The sequence below is a fragment of the Podarcis muralis genome, chromosome 6 (assembly GCF_964188315.1).
Source record: "Podarcis muralis chromosome 6, rPodMur119.hap1.1, whole genome shotgun sequence".
NCBI classification, from domain to species: domain Eukaryota; kingdom Metazoa; phylum Chordata; class Lepidosauria; order Squamata; family Lacertidae; genus Podarcis; species Podarcis muralis.
In genome coordinates, this window is record NC_135660.1 from 1186023 (window position 1) to 1204858 (window position 18836).

Here is an 18836-nt window from a genome sequence, read left to right on the forward strand (position 1 = left end):
CTTCTCAGTCTGTGCCGTTCCAGGCTAAATATACCCAACTCCTTCGACTGTTCCTCATCAGGCTTTGTTTCCAGGCCCTTGATCATCTTAGTTGCTCTCCTCTGCACACCTTAAAAGATAAAAGGAAGGTCTTCTTCATGCATCACATAGTTAGATGGTGGAACTCATTCCTGCAGGAGGCAGCGATGATCTCCAACGTGGGTGGCTTAGGGAGATTTTAATGTTTGATGTAATGCTGTATTGTTTTTTACATTCGATTGGGAGCCGCCCAGTGTGGCTGGGGAAACTCAGCCAGATGGGCGGAGTATGAATAAATTGTTGTTGTTATTTATTTATTTATTTGTATATCTATCCTGCTTTTCCTCTGAGCCTCCTTCCTTCATTTCATCATCATGTTTGCCAGGGCTGGTGTGAATTGTAGAGCAGCACCTAGAGAGGTCCGGATGCTCCCCACAGCTCCTGCAGTGCAAAAACCACCCTTTGGAGCTGGGCCCTGGGGGGCCTGCAGAAGCTGCCCCCCGCCCCCCGTGGCATCAGGGCCAGCCAGCTGAGCCTCCTCCTCGGCATCTTGGGGCCTTGGCACACCGTCCTTTGGTGTGGCAACGTTGCATCGGCACAGGAGATTCGTGGCTGGTTGGTGGCACATGGCTACGGCCGTGCTTCCCTGCTGACGCTGCTGCCTCCTGTCCCCATGTGCCCTTTCCCCCTCCTGTGTCTGGTTTTGAAACTTGCTTAGCCCCTTGCGCTGCCGTGAGTGGAGCAGAACGCACACCCCTTTCCTCTCCCCGGATCACGGACCGTAGGATCAGCTTGTTAATGAGGAATTTGAAGAGCCGTGCCAAATGCTCCCTGCGCACCTGTGATCTCTCTCTGGCAGCCGGAGATAAGCTCATTGTGCTGCCTTCAGCATCTCTGAGAACGAGGCCTTTCTCAGGTTCAGCGTTTGAGCAGGTCGGCTGTCGCCCGGTGGGGTTCAGTTTCCTTGGAATGAAGGTTAGCAGAGACCGTGGTGTTTTGAGGGTATATGGCCCTATTTTCATGTATGCGCAACCTGAGCATGATAACGGAGGGGCTCACAGCGTCAGCACCCCCAAAAGACCTTGCTTCACCATTCGTCAGCTCCTAATGGTCCAGCAATAAAACTGCTAGCGCAGTTGCAAAGCTAAGCAGGGTCCGGTATGGTTTCAAATTGGATGGGGGACCGCATCTTGAGATTCCTGCATTGCAGGGGGTTGGACTAGATGACCCTGGGCGTCCCTTCCAACTCTGCAATTCTGTGATAGTCTCAGCTTGGGATCCAGCACAGAGAAAGGAAGTCTCTGTGTCTCCAACGCCCAGCCTGCTTCCAGCTCAGCTCATACCCAACTCTCTGGCTATTCTTCTCCTACCTAGAAGCTGGCGGGGGGGGGGGGAGGGGAGAAAGAGAGAGAGAAACAAAGTCTGCCCCCCCCCCAATTTGTTCTGTGCCGCAGAGCAACCTCTTTGGTTATGTGAAACTTGGCACTTAGCTAGTCGGCCAAAGCCATTGCCTAGACAAAGGGGCTGGCTTGGCAAATTGGCTCTTCTACCTTCTACACCCCTGCCCGCCAAGATTGTTGTTGTTAAGTCGTTTAGTCGTGTCTGCCCCTTTGTGACCCCCTGGACCAGAGCACGCCAGGCCCTCCTGTCTTCCACTGCCTCCCTCATGCTGGTAGCTTTGAGAACACTGTCCCACCATCTCATCCTCTGTCGTCCCCTTCTCCTTGTGCCCTCCATCTTTCCCAACATCAGGGTCTTTTCCAGGGAGTCTTCTCTTCTCATGAGGTGGCCAAAGTCTTGGAGCCTCAGCTTCAGGATCTGTCCTTCCAGTGAGCACTCAGGGCTAATTTACTTCAGAATGGAGAGGTTTGATCTTCTTGCAGTCCATGGGACTCTCAAGAGTCTCCTCCAGCACCAGAATTCAAAAGCATCCATTCTTCAGCGATCAGCCTTCTTTATGGTCCAGCTCTCACTTCCATAAAGTAAAATCTCTCACTGCCTCCGCATCTTAAGATTCCTGCATTGCAGGGGGTTGGACTAGATGACTCTGGGCGTCCCTTCCAACTCTGCAATTCTCTGATAGTCTCGGCTTGGGATCCAGCACAGAGAAAGGAAGCCTTTGTGTCTCCAACGCCTGAGCTGCTTCCAGCTCAGTTCATACCCAACTATTTTCCTCCTACCTTGAGGCTGGGGGGACGGGGAGAGAAAGAGAGAGAGAAAGAATGTCTCTTTCCCCACCCTCCCCAATTTGTTCTGTGCCACAGAGCAACCTCTTTGGTTATGCAAATCTTGGCACTTAGCTAGTCAGCCAAAGCCATCGCCTAGTCCATGGGTAGGCAACCTAAGGCCCGGGGGCCGGATGTGGCCCAATTGCCTTCTAAATGCGGCCACAGACGGTCCAGGAATCAGTGTGTTTTTACATGAGTAGAAAGTGTGCTTTTATTTCAAATGCATCTCTGGGTTATTTTGGGGGCATAGGAATTCATTCATCCCCCCCCAAAAAAATATAGTCCGGCACCCCTCAAGGTCTGAGGGACAGTGGACCGGCCCCCTGCGGAAAAAGTTTGCTGACCCCTGGCTACCCAAAATACAGGAGCCTAGCAATCGGAAGGGACTCAGGACATCATCATCCCCCCCCCAAAAAAAATCAATGTTATTATCGATGACCATGCGTTTCAGAAATGTAAACCGTACGATTATAAAGTTTGGAACAAACTCCCAAGGCAGCCAACAATAAATATTATTACAGAGTGGGGAAAGCAAAACCCTTAAAATATCACAGATTAAATTCCAGGCCCCCTCAGAATGGAAGAAAGGAGAAAAGCTGCCTCAGCAGCGGAAAGGAATAAAGCGCCAAGTAAAACTGTCTGTGCAGAAGTTTTCCACAGATAAAAAGCAGGCTGCTGTTCTTTGGCAATTTTAATAGTGCGAGCTTTGTGGAGGGGGAGGTGGTGGGCTTGTGTCGGCTGCTGGGAGGCTCCTGAAAAGAGATGGAGGCCTGCAAGGGATGAATATTCAGGATGAGACCTGGCAGTTTCCAGGCCCTGAGGCCACGTGTTTGGCCTCTGCTCCATTAAGGGCCACTGGGATTTTGTCTCTGGCTGGGACATGCCTGCTACTGGTTTATTATTATTATTATTATTATTATTATTATTATTATTATTATTATTATTGCTGCATTAATATCCCCCCCATCTTTTCCTCTGAGGAGCTCAAGGTGGTAACATGGCTGTTCCCCTCCTCACTTTATCCTCACAACAACCCTGTGAGGAAGGTTTGGCTGAGAGGCAGTGATTAGCTTCCAAGGACACCCAGTGAGCTCCATGGCTGGGTGCGGATTCGAACCCTGGTTTCTCCCAGGTCCTTTTCTGACACTCTTAACTACTATTCCACACTGCCTCTTTCTTATCTATCTATCTATCTATCTATCTATCTATCCACGCCTTTTCTTCCCCAAAGTGGTATTAAACAGTGTATTAAAACAATATCTACTGTAGAGCACAGTCAAATGTCTTCAATCAGTCAGAAGGCAAAACAGTTGCAGCCAGTTGGAAGCCTTCCTGAGCTTCCAGGATCACTGAGCCCCTAAATCCCTCTCGCTTTAGGGACTAGAAACCTGAGTAGACGGTGAGAAAAGCAAAGAAAGCTGACCCCCAGCGAGAAGAATTAAGGGCCTGGAGATTTTCTAGGTGAGCATAAAGGTACCGTTAGGTCCAGTCGCGGACGACTCTGCGGTTGCGGCGCTCATCTTGCTTTACTGGCCGAGGGAGCCGGCGTTTGTCCGCAGACAGTTTTTCCAGGTCATGTGGCCAGCATGACTAAGCCGCTTCTGGCGAACCAGAGCAGCGCACAGAAACACCATTTACCTTCCCGCCAGAGCGGTACCTATTTATCTACTTGCACTTTGTGCTTTCAAACTTCTAGGTTGGCAGGAGCAGGGATTGAGCAACGGGAGCTCACCCCATCATGGGGATTCGAACCACCGACCTTCTGATCGGCAAGTCCTAGGCTCTGTGGTTTAACCCACAGCGCCACCTGCGTCCCCCGTGTTTATGTTTAAATTTCTATCTAGCATAGCACTTATGCAGCCCAGCCATCTGATTCTGATCACCTAGAAAGAGACACAAAAATCTTAGGAAAGTTTAAAATCTCTCTTCTCCCCCCCCCCAACCCCCTTGGGGTGTTGTTCAGAGAGTAAGCCACAAGATGGCGCTGAGGGGTTTGCGAATCAGACCCCAGTGAGAGATTTCTGCTTCTGTGCCGCACACTCCATAGGGAAGTGGTTTTCCTTCTATGCTTCCAAAGTGTTCGACTGCAATGATCCCATAATGCTTGGCTTTCCCACGAATACCTCACCTGGAAATGAGTCAGTTTGGCTTGGGGGCAGAAGTAGAAAGTAGAAAGAAGCACCTGCCATGTAATTATTATTATTATTATTATTATTATTATTATTATTATTATTATTATTATTAATTTGTACCCCACCCATCTGGCTGGGTTTCCCCAGCCACTCTGGGTGGCTTCCAACAAAGATTAAAAATACGTTAAAATGTCACACATTAAAAACTGAACAGGGCTGCATTAAGATGTCTTCTAAATGTCAGGTAGCCGATACTGGCAAGAGGGGGAAACGGGCAACTGCCTTCATTGGGAAGAGTTTTTTGGGGGTGGGTGTCAGCAGATTTTTCCAGCAGGAGGCCGGTCCATTGTCCCTCAGACCTTGTGAGGGGCCGGACTATATTTTGAAGGGGGGAGAACAAATTCCTACGTCTCACAAATCACTGGCGGAGGAAGAGGAGTGTGGGGGGGAGCCCCTGGCAGCGTGATCCCAGTGGGGTACCATCGGGCTGCCCCCCAGCCTGCACAGGGGGCCACGCCCCTGCAGGCAGCATGCCACACCCCCAGGACGAGTGCCAGCCCTGCCTGCTCTCCGCCACTGCCACAAATAACCCACAGATGCATTTTAAATAAAAGTACACGTTCTACAGTCATACCTTGGGCTCAAGTAGCTTCAGGTTAAGCATTTTTGGGTTGCGCTCTGCGGCGACCCGGAAGTAACGGAGCACGTTACTTCTGGATTTCGCCACTCGCGCATGCGCAGATGCTCAAAATGACGTCACACGCATGCGCGGAAGCGGTGAATTGCGACCCCCGCAGACACGGGTTGCGTTCACTTCAGGATGCGAATGGGGCTCCAGAGTGGATCCCGTTCGCATCCAGAGGTACCACTGTACTTGTGTAAAAACACCAAGCAGGCCCCACAAGGAACCCAGAGATGCATTTTAAATAAAAGCACACATTCTACTCGTGTAAAAACACTCTGATTCCCGGACTGTTCGTGGGCCGGATTTAGAAGGTGATTGGGCCGGATCCAGCCCCCGGGCCTTAGTTTGCCTACCCATGAAGTATAAGGTCTTGCACCTTAAAGGATGTGCTCAACATAAAAGAAAAGAAAGTGCCCGGTTTCGAAACAAGCATGGTCAAGTATTCCAAAAGGACTGGAGCAAATTTATTCGATATTTGAAAGATCACTGTAAACAGTTAACATCACATCTGAAGAATCGTAAAGAGGAGGGGGTTTTTTTACCTTTTGATATTCATGTAAATTTTAACGTCCTAAGTAATGAATGAATTAGAATTGGAAAATGTATAAAATGCAATGATACAAAGGTTGAGTATGAAAGCCACGAGGCGGGAGGGGAGGAAGGAGATTGGCTCTAAGGAGCCAGAGGGACAAAGTGGACCATAATGATGTGAATGTATATTATTAAATGGAAAACCTATAAAAATTAAGAAAAGAAAAGAATAAAGTACCCGTGTGCCTGGGTTAGCAGCTGGGGGGTGCTTGAAAAACGGCCCAAGCTGTCAAGGCAAGGCCTGGATGGCGTCAGAGGAACACAAGCCAAGCTGGGAAGGATTTTTAAGGGATTATGGGATGTCCTGGGACTGAATCGCAAGAGGGTAATCCACGCTCACTCCTAGAGAGGAGCCACAGCCCACATGCAGAGGACACGTGAACTGGACTCCCCTGGTCGGAAAAAAGCTCTTTCTCAACAGGAATGTCTGAGGACCAGATCTGTGGTCAAGGTGCAAATTCAGGATTCGGGGGGGGGGGGGGGTAGGGTTCCCCCTGTGGCGTAATGGAGGGTTGAGGAGAGGGAGACCTGAGTGCTGCCCATTAGGGCGGTTCATAAATTATTATAATTTTTTTTAATGCATGCTGCAAAGGTCTTATCTTACTCCAGTAGGGATTGTATAGCTGTATCTAAACTTTCATGCATATCAGTTAATATCTTGACCCTCCTCCACTGAACTGAAATTTCAGCCTTCGCGACATAGGAAAACGGCCAAGTAAACAGCTATTTTCATCACTTTATGACCGATTCAGCTTTATTTTGTAGGAATTGCATTTTTTTAAAAAAAAGAACAATAAAAGATGCAGAATACAAATTGATACAACAAAAACCAGGACTTAAAAAAAGCTTTTAATGATGATAGTATTGCTATTTAAATCTAAATGTGACTCATACGATCCTACGACAATTTTACATTTAAGCAACTGGATAGGTGAATATTGAATACCAACTTTTATTAGGAAATAACTTAATACTAATAATGACATGTAAAGTTACATTTACATTACTTCAAGAATAAAAAAATAAAATAAAGCTGTGAATGTGAACTATTTTGGGACAAAATCCTTCTTTGATTCCTGTTTTGGATATTTTGCCCGATTCTCCATTGATGTCTTTATAGTTACATCACGTCGCTTCATACCAACTACATTCTGACTTGCTTTTGTCACTCCTTGACAGCTCTCTCCACCATTTGTGCGTGACACTTAAATTTAGGTGCCCATGGATACATGGTGGGCTGGGTGTGCATATGAGAAATTCCCTGAAGAGAGGAGAGCTCTATGTCAGGAAGAAAAACAGGCTTGATGGTGTTCAGTTTTGTGGGAATGTTCAGGGGTGCAGGAGAGGATATATTGTTTGATTATAGCCTTTGTGTTAACAAGTTCACAATTTAGCAGAGTAACATTCCCCTTTGTAAACTCACAGCGGATGCGTTTGCTCAGCTAAAGCCTCTATAATAACTGTTCTGGTATTTTCCCCTTATTTCCTCATAAAACATAAGACATGACACAGTCTTCTATAAAAGTATAAAAAGGTTTACTCACACATCATTCTGTTCACAATCGGATCCCAGAAGGCAGACTTAGCTTAGAAAAGTAACATATACCTGGAAACTATCTCATAAGGAGACAGTCCCTTTGTCCTCTCTTGGCCAAGAGGGCATCTTTGGCTAAGCAGATGTTGCGTCTTTGATGCATGTAGTCAAAGAGAGAGAGATGGCTGCCCTGCCCTGTGCTTTTGTCCTTACCTGCACAGGTGAGGCCACACCCACCTCTAGTCACATGCAGAGGAAGTCTGTCCCAGCCCAGAAGGAAACAGGAAGTTTTCCTGCTGGCTGGACAAACATTCCTCCCCATGTGTAAACATGTTCACTCTAGGAATGTTGTACTTGACTGCTCTTGTGTTTCACATCCCACAGGTTTTTAGTATACAGAAAGCTTTGTTTCCCCACCCCACCCCCTCTTGCAACGAGGGAGCGTTCAAAAATGCCAAACTTCAATCTATGGCCTGAAATAGTGTCCTCCACCAAAAACAAACCCCCCTGGCTTGGTTCTGCTGCATGTCTAAAGAGCCTAGTGTAGAATTTTAGAGTTGGAGAGGGACCTCTTGGGGCCATCTAGTCCAACCTCCTGCAGTGCAGGAATCTCAGCTAAAGACTCCCTGGCAGACGGTCGTCCAACCTCTGCTTGAAGGAAGGAGAGTCCACCACCTCCCGGTTTAACTGTGGAACAGCTCTAACCGCCAGAAAGCTCTTCCTGATGTTGCATCAGAATCTCCTTTCTTTGCAACTTGAAGCGACGGGTTCGAGTCTTACCCTCCAGAGCAGGAGAAAACAAGCTTGTTCTCTCTTCCTTGTGACAGCCCATTAGATATTTGAAGATGGCTCCCCTATCCTCTTAGTCTCCTCTTTTCCAGGGTAAACATACCCAGCTTCTTCAACCGTTCCTCATAAGGCACCAGCCAGCAAGAGAAATATTCTGCTTGCTTTAAACTGGTCCCTGGTGTGGTTGCAAAGTATAGCGCAGCTTTCTGACCTCCAGTGCCAAGAGGAAGGTCTGGTCCTAACTCTTCCTCTTTTCCTTCAGATGCAAAAGTTGCTGTCGGGCTTTTTGTCCTAAAATAACAAGCTGTCTGGGCTTGGCTTTGCATTGAGCATTCTGCTTAATGGGGCTTAATAAAGATTTTTATTTTTTTTAACAAAAAGTTAGACCTTGAACAGCATTTGCTATTTTAGGAAAAAAATCGTTGCAAAATTGCTGACTCCCCCTGAATGGAAGAATTTGGTGGGAACAGGAGGGCTGTGTGTGTGTGTGTGTGTGTGTGTGTGTGTTTGGGACAGAGGTTTGAGGGCTGGGAGAAGGATGCTGGCAGGATTTCCCCCCCTCTGACCCACGTGTTAGTGCTCCTTTTGTTGCATCTTGAAAATCTCCGGCAGGGAGCAGAGCGTCACATTCGTTGGGCATGTGATTTTAAAAATAGTTTCCCAAAAATAACTTCAAACCATCCCATAGGGCTCTTTTTTTCAGAGGCATGTTTATTTAACAGCACTTTAAAAAACCAAAAAACCAAGGCAGCAATGTAAGAACCTCGAAAGGAGTTCTTCCGGCCTGTTTTTCCCTTTTCTCCTAAACTGCTCTTTTGTGAGAAATTTCGGAATGCCTTTCCCCTCCCCTCCCAAGTTCCGCTTTTCCACAGCAGACTTCTGGTTTAGGTTTCTTTAACCTGGAAGGCTGACATTCCAGAGAAACCAACAGCCTCCCCCCCCCCCCATATTAATTTATTTGCAATATTTATAGTCCCTTCTTCATTGAGTGTTTTCAGTCCCAGAGCAGGGAACAAAGTCATAAAAATAAACAGAGGAAAGCAACATACGGAAAGTTCTGTTGTCATTTTTTCTTGATTTTATGGTTTGGCAAACGGCTTTGAGGTTTGTCTTTGTTACACTCTGGCAATGTATACATTTTAAGAAATAAATAAATTGCGAAGCCATGTAGGCAGGACCAAGAAACGACCAAATGATTCTGTTACAAGAGGCACAAGCAAAATTACAGCAACATCAATTAATATTTCCAATTTAATTTAAAACTGCAGTTGTCTGGCTCGCGGCTTAACACTTCCAGAATGCAGCTGGCTGTGAATTGCGGTCGGTGTCCTTGAGCCATTTGTATTGGGATGGTTTGTCTGTGCATTGATACGCTTTCAGGATGGGGGGGGGGGGGAGAGAGAGGAGAGTCCTTTTGAGGAGCATACACTAATCTTTCTTTCCAGTTTGAGATGGGTTAGGCCAGGGGTGCCCAAACCTTTTTCAAAGAGGGCCAGATGTGATGAAGTGAACAAGTGAACGATTTTACCCAAAGTGGTTCAGCTTTTAAAAGAATTTAATTGTTGAGTTTTTTGGAAAATAGAGATGCGAGTGGCGCTGTGGGTTAGACCACAGAGCCTAGGGCTTGCGGATCGTAAGGTTGGCAATTCGAATCCCTGTTTCCGTGCGCTGCTCTGGTTCTCCAGAAGCGGCTTAGTCCTGCTGGTCACATGACCCGGAAGCTGTACGCCTGCTCTCTCGGCCAATATAGCGAGATGAGCGCCACAACCCCAGAGTCGGCCACGACTGGACCTAATGGTCAGGGGTCCCTTTACCTTTAAAGGGTATTTAGGACACACAAAGTAAAAAAGAGAGGAGTAGTGATTTATGCAAAAGAAAAATTGGACCCAAAATTAAAATTTAAGGATGAAGAAGGAAGATATCTGGCAATTGAAGTACAGATCCAGGGGGAAAAATATTTGATAATTGGAATATATGCACCAAATGATGGGAAGGCAGAATTTTTTAAGAAGTTGCATGAGACTTTACTAGACTATCTCGACTGCAAAATAATAATGATGGGGGACATGAACGGAGTGGTTTCTACAAATATGGATAAGGCACAAAGACAGACAATATCTAAAGAAGGAAGACTACCAAAGACTTTTTTCGAGATGACGGAAAATATGGACTTGATTGACATTTGGAGAACAAAGAATCCTCTCGAGAGAGAGGGAACTTTTTTCTCGGAATCTAAAATGACATGGACAAGAATTGATCAAATCTGGGTATCTAGTGTGATGGCTACAAAGATTAAAAAAGTAGAAATCTGCCCAAAAACCTGCTCCGACCATAATGCTGTAAAGATGGAAATGAAAATGACAACAACTGGATCCTTTAGATGGAGAATGAATGACTCCCTATTTAGAGATGAACAATTCTGTAAAAAGGCCCTAAAGACATTGAAAGATTACTTTGAGATAAATTTGAGAACAGATGTTGAAAAAAGAACAATCTGGGACGCGAGTAAAGCCGTGATGAGAGGCTTCCTGATACAACAGAATTCAATCAAGAGGAAAAAGCAAAATGAAAGGAAAGAAAGAATTTTAGAAAAAATGAAGGAAGGAGAAAAGAAACTGAGGTCAAAACCAAAGTCTCAAGAAATTTTGAGAGAGATAAAATATTACCAGACGCAATATATGGAATTGACAAATCAAGAGATAGAATGGAAAATTAAACAAATGAGACAAAGGACTTTTGAGTCAGCAGACAAATGTGGGAAGCTCCTTGCATGGCAATTGAAAAAGAGGCAAAAATTGAATACAGTTACCTGTTTGGAGATAGAGGGAAAGAATATACATAAGCCAAATGAGATAAGTAATTGTTTTCAAAGTTTTTTCAGGAAATTATACACACAAGGGCCAGTGAACGAACAAGAAATAGAAGAATTTCTTAAAAATCATGGACTACCGAAAATTTCAGAACAGGGCAAGTTGATTTTGAATGAGAAAATAACAGAACAAGAAATAGAGGAGGCCATTCAAAAGGCACAACTGGGAAAGTCTCCAGGACCAGATGGATTGACGGCCAGATATTATAAAGCTTTGAGAGAATGTTTAGTGCAACCATTGAAAGAAGTCTGCAACGAAATACTGGAGGGGAAAAAGGCACCTGAAACGTGGAAAGAGGCTTTTATCTCACTTATACCAAAGACCGAGACTGAAAAGAATCAGGTTAAGAACTACCGCCCGATATCATTACTAAATGTGGATTACAAAATTTTTGCAGACATTTTAGCAAAAAGACTGAAGAAAGTTTTGACAGGTGAGATTCATAAGGATCAAACTGGCTTTCTCCCGGGAAGACACATGTCTGACAATGTGAGGAACATAATAGACATTGTGGAACTGCTGGAAATGAACATTAACAGAAAAGCGGTTTTGATTTTTGTGGACGCGGAGAAAGCCTTTGACAATATTTGTTGGAGTTTTATGAAAAAGAATCTCCAAGGGATGGGGGTAGGCCAAGGTTTTGAAAATGGTATAGGTGCAATATACTCTGAGCAGAAGGCAAAGCTAATTGTGAATAATGTGGTAACGGAAGAGATAGCTATAGAGAAAGGAACACGACAGGGATGCCCTATTTCCCCTCTACTTTTCATACTGGTCCTGGAGGTTTTGTTAAATATGATTAGAAAGGACCAGTTGGTTAAAGGAATTCAGGTCGGAGTGAGAGAGTATAAACTAAGGGCATTTGCAGATGACCTAGTTTTGACTTTGCAGCAGCCAAACACTAGTACCAAAAGAGTTTTAGAACTGATCGAGATATTTGGTCAAGTTGCAGGATTTAAATTGAGCAAACAAAAAACTAAAGTCTTGGAGAAAAATCTAACAAATGAAGAAAAAGAGACATTCCAGAATGAAACAGGTTTGGAGATAGCAAAAAAAGTGAAGTACTTGGGGGTGAATTTGACAGCGAAAAATGTGAATCTTTTTAAAGACAATTATGATAAATGCTGGACAGAAGTTAAGAAAGATTTAGACATATGGTCAAGGCTGAAACTTTCCTTGTTAGGCAGAATTGCTGTTATCAAAATGAATGTATTGCCTAGAATGTTATTTTTGTTTCAGACATTACAAATAATAGACAAGATGGACTGTTTCAAGAGGTGGCAGAAAGACATATCGAAGTTTGTTTGGCAGGGCAAAAAGCCTAGAATAAAATTTAAGACATTAACAGATGCAAAAGATAGAGGGGGTTTTGCCCTGCCGGACTTAAGACTTTACTATGAATCAGCAGCGTTTTGCTGGTTGAAAGATTGGCTGCTCCTCGAGAATACAGACATTTTGGATCTTGAAGGATTTGATAACAGATTTGGTTGGCATGCATATATATGGTATGACAAGGTAAAATTGCATAAAGGTTTTAAGAACCATATGGTGAGGAAAGCTTTGTATAATGTCTGGATAAGGTATAAAGATCTGTTTGAGAGTAGAACCCCCAGGTGGCTGTCGCCAATGGAAGCAAAAGAGGTGAAAAAATTGAATATGGGTTCCAATTGGCCTAAAGAGGGACTAGAAACTTGATCTGTCGCCTGACAACCCACACCTTTGTTCAGGGCTCTTCGTGTACACATAGTCTCAAAAGGCAAAAGTGTGCTGAATGTGCCCTGCTCTCATGTAGGTGCAAGGCTGACTCTCCTGAGCACCAGATTTCAGTAGTCATTTCTGAGTTACTCTGGAGGAGGCAAAAAACAGCTCACCTAGAATCATAGCTAATTCTCCCCTGGTCTCCTTGCTGGCCCAAGTAGGACCAATTCAGCCAGCTAGCCCTAAAGGTAAAGGTAAAGGTACCCCTGCCCGTACTGGCCAGTCTTGACAGACTCTAGGGTTGTGCGCCCATCTCACTCAAGAGGCCGGGGGCCAGCGCTGTCTGCAGACACTTCCGGGTCACGTGGCCAGCATGACATCGCTGCTCTGGCGAGCCAGAGCCGCACACGGAAACGCCGTTTACCTTCCCGCTAGTAAGCGGTCCCTATTTATCTACTTGCACCCGGGGGTGCTTTCGAACTGCTAGGTTGGAAGGCGCTGGGACCGAACAGCGGGAGCGCACCCCACCTAGAATCATAGAACTGCAGGGTCAGAAGGGAGAGATTTCTTCTCCCACCTCCTTCCTGCAGATACCACCAGCGGCGGCATTTGAACCCGGGCCTTTTCTGCCCGCCAATCTGGTGCTCTGTTGCTCTGGTTAAAAAGCCAGCAGAAGTTGTCCAAGAGGACAAAAGGGAGGGGGCAAGGTCATGGCGCCCTGTAAGGCAATCTCCTGCAGAAAATAGTTCAGGTCAATGGGTTGGAGAGAGAGCAGGTTTTAAATACAACTGACATGTGGCCTTGGCCTCTGGAGTCGGGTGCCTGCGATCGATCGCGGAGCTCCGAGCCTGAAACAGCCCTGGTTTCGAAGATTTAATTCCCTGCAAATTGAAAAAAGCAGGGAGGGGAAGCGTCCCAGATGATCAAAGCGCCAGCTCTGCGGGTGGATTTCTTGACAAGCTTTTCAGTCTCTCCACTTTTGATTCTCTGAGCGCATGAATGCTGTTCCGACACCCAGCCTGGGAGGGAGGAGGGTGGCAGTGACAGCGCCTTATGAAGCACGCACAGCTGAGTTATCCTAACAAGGGGCCTTTTGGTCCTCTGTGAACATCAGGAGAGCCTGCTGGATCAGGCCAGTTGCCCATCGAGTCCACCGTCCTGTTCTCACAGGGGCCAACCAAATGTTCCAAAGGGAAACCCGCAAACAGGATTCAAACACAAGAGCAACCCTCCCTCCTCCTGAGGTTTCCTGCAACTGAGACTCAGAAGCATCGCTGCCTCTGACAGTGGAGGCAGAGCAGAGCCATTATTCAGGACCTTAAGGTCCATGAATAACCAAAGTTTAGAGGTCCCGGGCCCTAAGGAAGTTAGACTATCCTCCACCAGGGCCAGGGCCTTCTCAGTGATGGCTCCGACCTGGTGGAATGCTCTGTCCCATGAAACCAGGGCCCTGCAGGATTTAACCTCCTTCTGTTGGGCCTGTAAGACAGAGCTATTCCGCCTGGCCTTTAATTTGAATTCAGCCTGATCTTTTATTTCCCTTCCGTTCCCTCACCCGCTCTGAGACCCCACAGCTAATTCTCCCCTGGTCTCCTTGCTGGCCCAAGTAGGACCAATTCAGCCAGCTAGCCCTAAAGGTAAAGGTAAAGGTACCCCTGCCCGTACTGGCCAGTCTTGACAGACTCTAGGGTTGTGCGCCCATCTCACTCAAGAGGCCGGGGGCCAGCGCTGTCCGGAGACACTTCCGGGTCACGTGGCCAGCGTGACAAAGCTGCATCTGGCGAGCCAGCGCAGCACACGGAACGCCGTTTACCGGTACCTTCCCGCTAGTAAGCGGTCCCTATTTATCTACTTGCACCCAAGGGTGCTTTCGAACTGCTAGGTTGGCAGGCCCTGGGACCGAGCGACGGGAGCGCACCCCGCCGCGGGGATTCGAACTGCCGACCTTTTGATCGGCAAGTCCTAGGCGCTGAGGCTTTAACCCACAGCGCCACCCGCGTCCCCAGCTAGCCCTAGGGATTATCTAATTGATTTTTGAATGTTATTGTTATTCATGTTTTTATACAGTATTTTATGCTGCTTTTATAATTAAGTGTTTTAGAATGTTTTAAATTTGTTGTTAGCCGCCCTGAGCCCGGTTTTTGAACCGGGAAGGGCGGGGTATAAATAAAATAATAATTATCATCATCAGCAGCAGCATCATCATCATCATCCTGGTTGGGAGCCCTTGGCAGCCTCCTCCTCTTCCTCCATGAATTTCTCTAATCCTCTTTTAAAGCCATCTAGGTTGGTAGCTATCACTGCCTCCTGTGGGAGGGAGTTCCAGAGGCACTGTGTGAAGAAACAGGCAGTGATGTCCACCAGCTTGGATGGCGTTAAAAGAAGATGCGAAAAATTCATAGAGGAGAGAAAGGTTCCTAACTCTCAGGGCTGGGTTCTCACTCCCCTGTCAGAGGCAGCAAATTCTTCCGAATGTCACTTGGTAGAAACCGCACAAGGCGAGGATGTTGCTCTTGTGTTTGAATCCTGCCTGTGGGTTTCCCATAATGGGCATCTTGTTGGCTGCTGTGAGGAGAGGGTGTGTTCCGGTCTTCTCATTTGGACTTTTCTGGGGGGTAAATGGGGCCAGAGTGCCTCCGGGATAGAGAGACAGATTGATTTAATAGATCTGATGTGTACCACCTGAACTAACGCCGAAGTGAACCAAGCAAGCATCCAGACCAGCGCCCATCTTTACGGCCTGATTTGACCAGCAGGCCAGAAGTTCCCCAACGCTGCCAGTTATTTATTTGTTATAGAACATTTACACACCTGTATAAAAACGGTTTACAAAAGGGGAGAAAACAGTAAAATTATTCAGTTGACCGTGATAATTTAAGGCATACTAAAGCTGCAATTCCTACATTGCAGGGGATGGACTACAATTCTGTGAATCTGTAAATAGTTTAAAAATACAGGCGATTGGAACTTGAAGCTCATATTCCCTTTAATAATGGTGACCTAGTTTTGATAACCACAGCAAGGATCTTGGCTGGATTGTAGGATTTGCCATGAAAAAAACAGAGACATAAAAACCACCCGACTTCCCCAACTGTAGAGAACAGACAAGATCTAATATCCCTATAAAGGTTGCAGCAGACGCAGATTGTACAATTCCTGTAACTCTTTGTGCTTAATGCTTAGATTGCTACCAATTAGGTGAAGATGTTGCCCTTTCATGGTGGATGACAATGGGAAAAACTGGGTCCAGCAACCTTTGAGCAGCAGACATTCCCACCCCATGTGGAGGAATGTGCCTTTAGGCAGACACCCTCTCCAGCAGAAGGGTTAACTCTCTCTCTTTTAAATTCATTTTCCTTTAGACTTGAAACAATAACATTTCAAAAAACACACACAACACAATTAATATTGACTCCCCTTCTCCCCTTTCCATGGTGCATTTTATTACTTCCTTTCCCATTACGTATTTTAATTCTCCCTACAAGCGTGAGCTCTTGAAAGGCATAAGGTCTTTCCGCTGCCATCTTTTTTTAAAAAAAATAATTTTTATTGATTTTAACATATAAATTATAAAATGTACCACAAGACTTATCACTTATACAATCTTTTTAGACTTCCATCAGCACCTCTGATGATCCACCGTTTTAACCACTTCTTTTGCATTTCTTAACTTTATATTGCCTTTACATCTCTTAACAAATCGTCCTTCCCCTTCTCCATTTTTGCAATATTTCCAATAATACTCCTCACAAAACTTCTTGCAAACCTACAAACGTCGTCTGATCTTCACAAATACTTTTCAAATAGTCCGTAAATTTACTCCAGTCTTCGTGAATTTCTGGTCCCGCCGGTTTCGAATCCTTCCTGTTAGTTTATCTAGTTCTGCATAGTCCATTAACTTTCCGCTGCCATCTTATAGCAAACCAGTGAGGCTGAGGATGCCCTGCTCTCCTCTTTCTGAACTTCTTCTCCGTTCTCTTTGCAGGCATGGTGCAGAAACTTGACCAAAAGCTCCCGGTTGCCAATGAGTACTTGCTCCTCTCTGGGGGTGTCCGGGAAGGCGTGGTGGACCTGGACCTGGATGACCTGAACATCTACGCCCGCGGCACTGACTACGACATGGACTTCACCCTCCTGGTGCCGGCGCTGAAGCTCCACGACCGCAACCAGCCTGTCACCCTGGACATGCGCCACTCGGCCCTGTGCCACTCGTGGCTGAGCCTGCGGCTCTTTGACGAGGGCACCATAAGCAAGTGGAAGGACTGCTGCACCATCGTAGACCACATCAACGGGGCCACCAACTACTTCTTCTCCCCCACCAAGGTGGCCGACTGGTTCCACGACTCAATCAGCGTGGTCCTGTCCGAGATCCAGAAGAAGCCCCAGAGGGGGATGCCCAGGGTGGAGAAGGTGGAGAAGAACGGGACCATCATCTCCATCATCCTGGGGGTGGGCAGCAGCCGCATGCTCTACGACATTGTCCCCGTCGTGTCCTTCAAAGGTTGGCCGGCCGTGGCCCAGAGCTGGCTGATGGAGAACCACTTCTGGGATGGGAAGATCACCGAAGAGGAGGTCATCAGCGGGTTTTACCTGGTGCCCGCCTGCTCCTACAAAGGCCGGAAGGACAACGAGTGGAGGCTGTCTTTCGCCCGCAGCGAGGTCCAGCTGAAAAAGTGCATCTCCGGCAGTCTCATGCAGGCCTACCAGGCGTGCAAGGCCATCATCATCAAGCTGCTCTCGCGCCCCAAGGCCATCAGCCCCTACCACCTGCGCAGCATGATGCTCTGGGCCTGCGACCGGCTGCCCGCCAGCTACCTGGCACAGGAGGACTACGCTGCCCACTTCCTCCTGGGCCTCATTGACGACCTGCAGCACTGCCTGGTCAACAAGATGTGCCCCAACTACTTCATCCCCCAGTGCAACATGCTGGAGCACCTCTCCGAGGAGACGGCCATGCTCCACGCCCGCAAGCTCTCCTCCGTGCGCTCGGACCCGGCCGAGCACCTCCGGACTGCCATCGAGCACGTCAAGGCGGCCAACCGGCTGACGCTGGAGCTCCAGCGGAGGGGCAGCACCACCAGCATCCCCTCCCCGCAGTCGGATGGCGGAGACCCCAGCCAGCCTGACGACCGGCTGGCCAAAAAGCTCCAGCAGCTGGTGACCGAGAACCCGGGCAAGTCCATCTCCGTCTTCATCAACCCGGACGATGTCACGCGGCCGCACTTCCGGATCGATGACAAGTTCTTCTGAAGGGACGGCTTCTCTCCCCACCCCAGTTTCGGACTTGAGCCTCGGCTCACCGTCACCCCAAGACCCTCTCCCTCCCACTCCCCTTTTTGGAATCTTTTTTAAAAAAACACATATCCAGCTTAGATTGGATTCGCGGAGGACGAATGACAGACTTCTTCCTGGTTCTGCAGGATGGGGCGGTTTCTCACTGTTTCGTTTGGTCTGCTTCCCCCCTTCCCTGCCCCTTTCCGGACTGTGTGTCGCTTTTGAGGAATACCTGAAGCCACACTTCCTGGGTTTCCACCTCTTCCTCCTTTTTTTTTTTTGCAACCTTCCCTTCCGTGTTGATCTTCTGTTGCTTTTTCTTCCCGGAGCTCCCTCCCTTGACTCCGAGGTCATGAGCGCGAGGAGTTCCAGAAGGGGATTTTTTTGGGTGGGTGGGTGGGAGTTTTGTGGCTTCCTTTCCATTGCTGGGGGGGGGGGGCGTTCCATTTTTATTTGCTGCATTTCCTCTTTTGCCCACCCAGAAGGACCGAGGCGGCTTTGCAAACAGTGACGAAACGTCCCAAAACGATGGGGTGTTGCTTCCCACACACATCCCGCCCCCCCTCCAAGTCACTTCTTCTTGAATGTAATAGCTCAGATTTGGACTTCTCATGGCATGAGGAGAGGGGCCTCGGCCCACCTTCCACGCGGGGGAAAGGAAAACGGTTCTGGAATGTTAGTTTTTAGTGCGTGTAATTATTCAAAGCCTTATTTAAATGCTATTAAATAACGTACCATTATAAATGTTAATTTGCACTAATGACATCATCTGCCGGCTTCTGGCTTCTTCTAAGGATTTTGAATCTGGGGTGGGGGGGTCCCCTCTTCCCTGCTCAGTCCCTGCTGCTCTCCTGGATTCACTGAGAGAGGCTCCCAGCTCCCGGCTGGCGGATGACCCCGCGGCCTGGATAGAAGGGCTTTGCAAGGGAGCCCATGGATAAAGTCGCCTCCTGCTTAGCTTCTCCTAAGCGCCCTTTCGGTTTCTTGCATCCGCGAGAGGCGGCCGTAGCAACAGCT

At 47.3% G+C, this 18836-nt stretch overlaps 1 protein-coding gene across 1 annotated transcript in view; it reads left to right on the top strand.

Moving 5' to 3' along the window:
• The window catches only part of MB21D2 (Mab-21 domain containing 2), a 60839-nt gene extending 42270 nt beyond the window's left edge, over positions 1-18569 (top strand). The window contains exon 2 of the mRNA XM_028731817.2: positions 16531-18569. Coding sequence (XP_028587650.1) covers positions 16531-17795 — 1265 coding nt within the window. The 3' untranslated portion in view covers positions 17796-18569. The remainder of the gene's footprint in view (positions 1-16530) is intronic.
• The last annotated feature ends 267 nt before the right edge of the window (positions 18570-18836 follow it).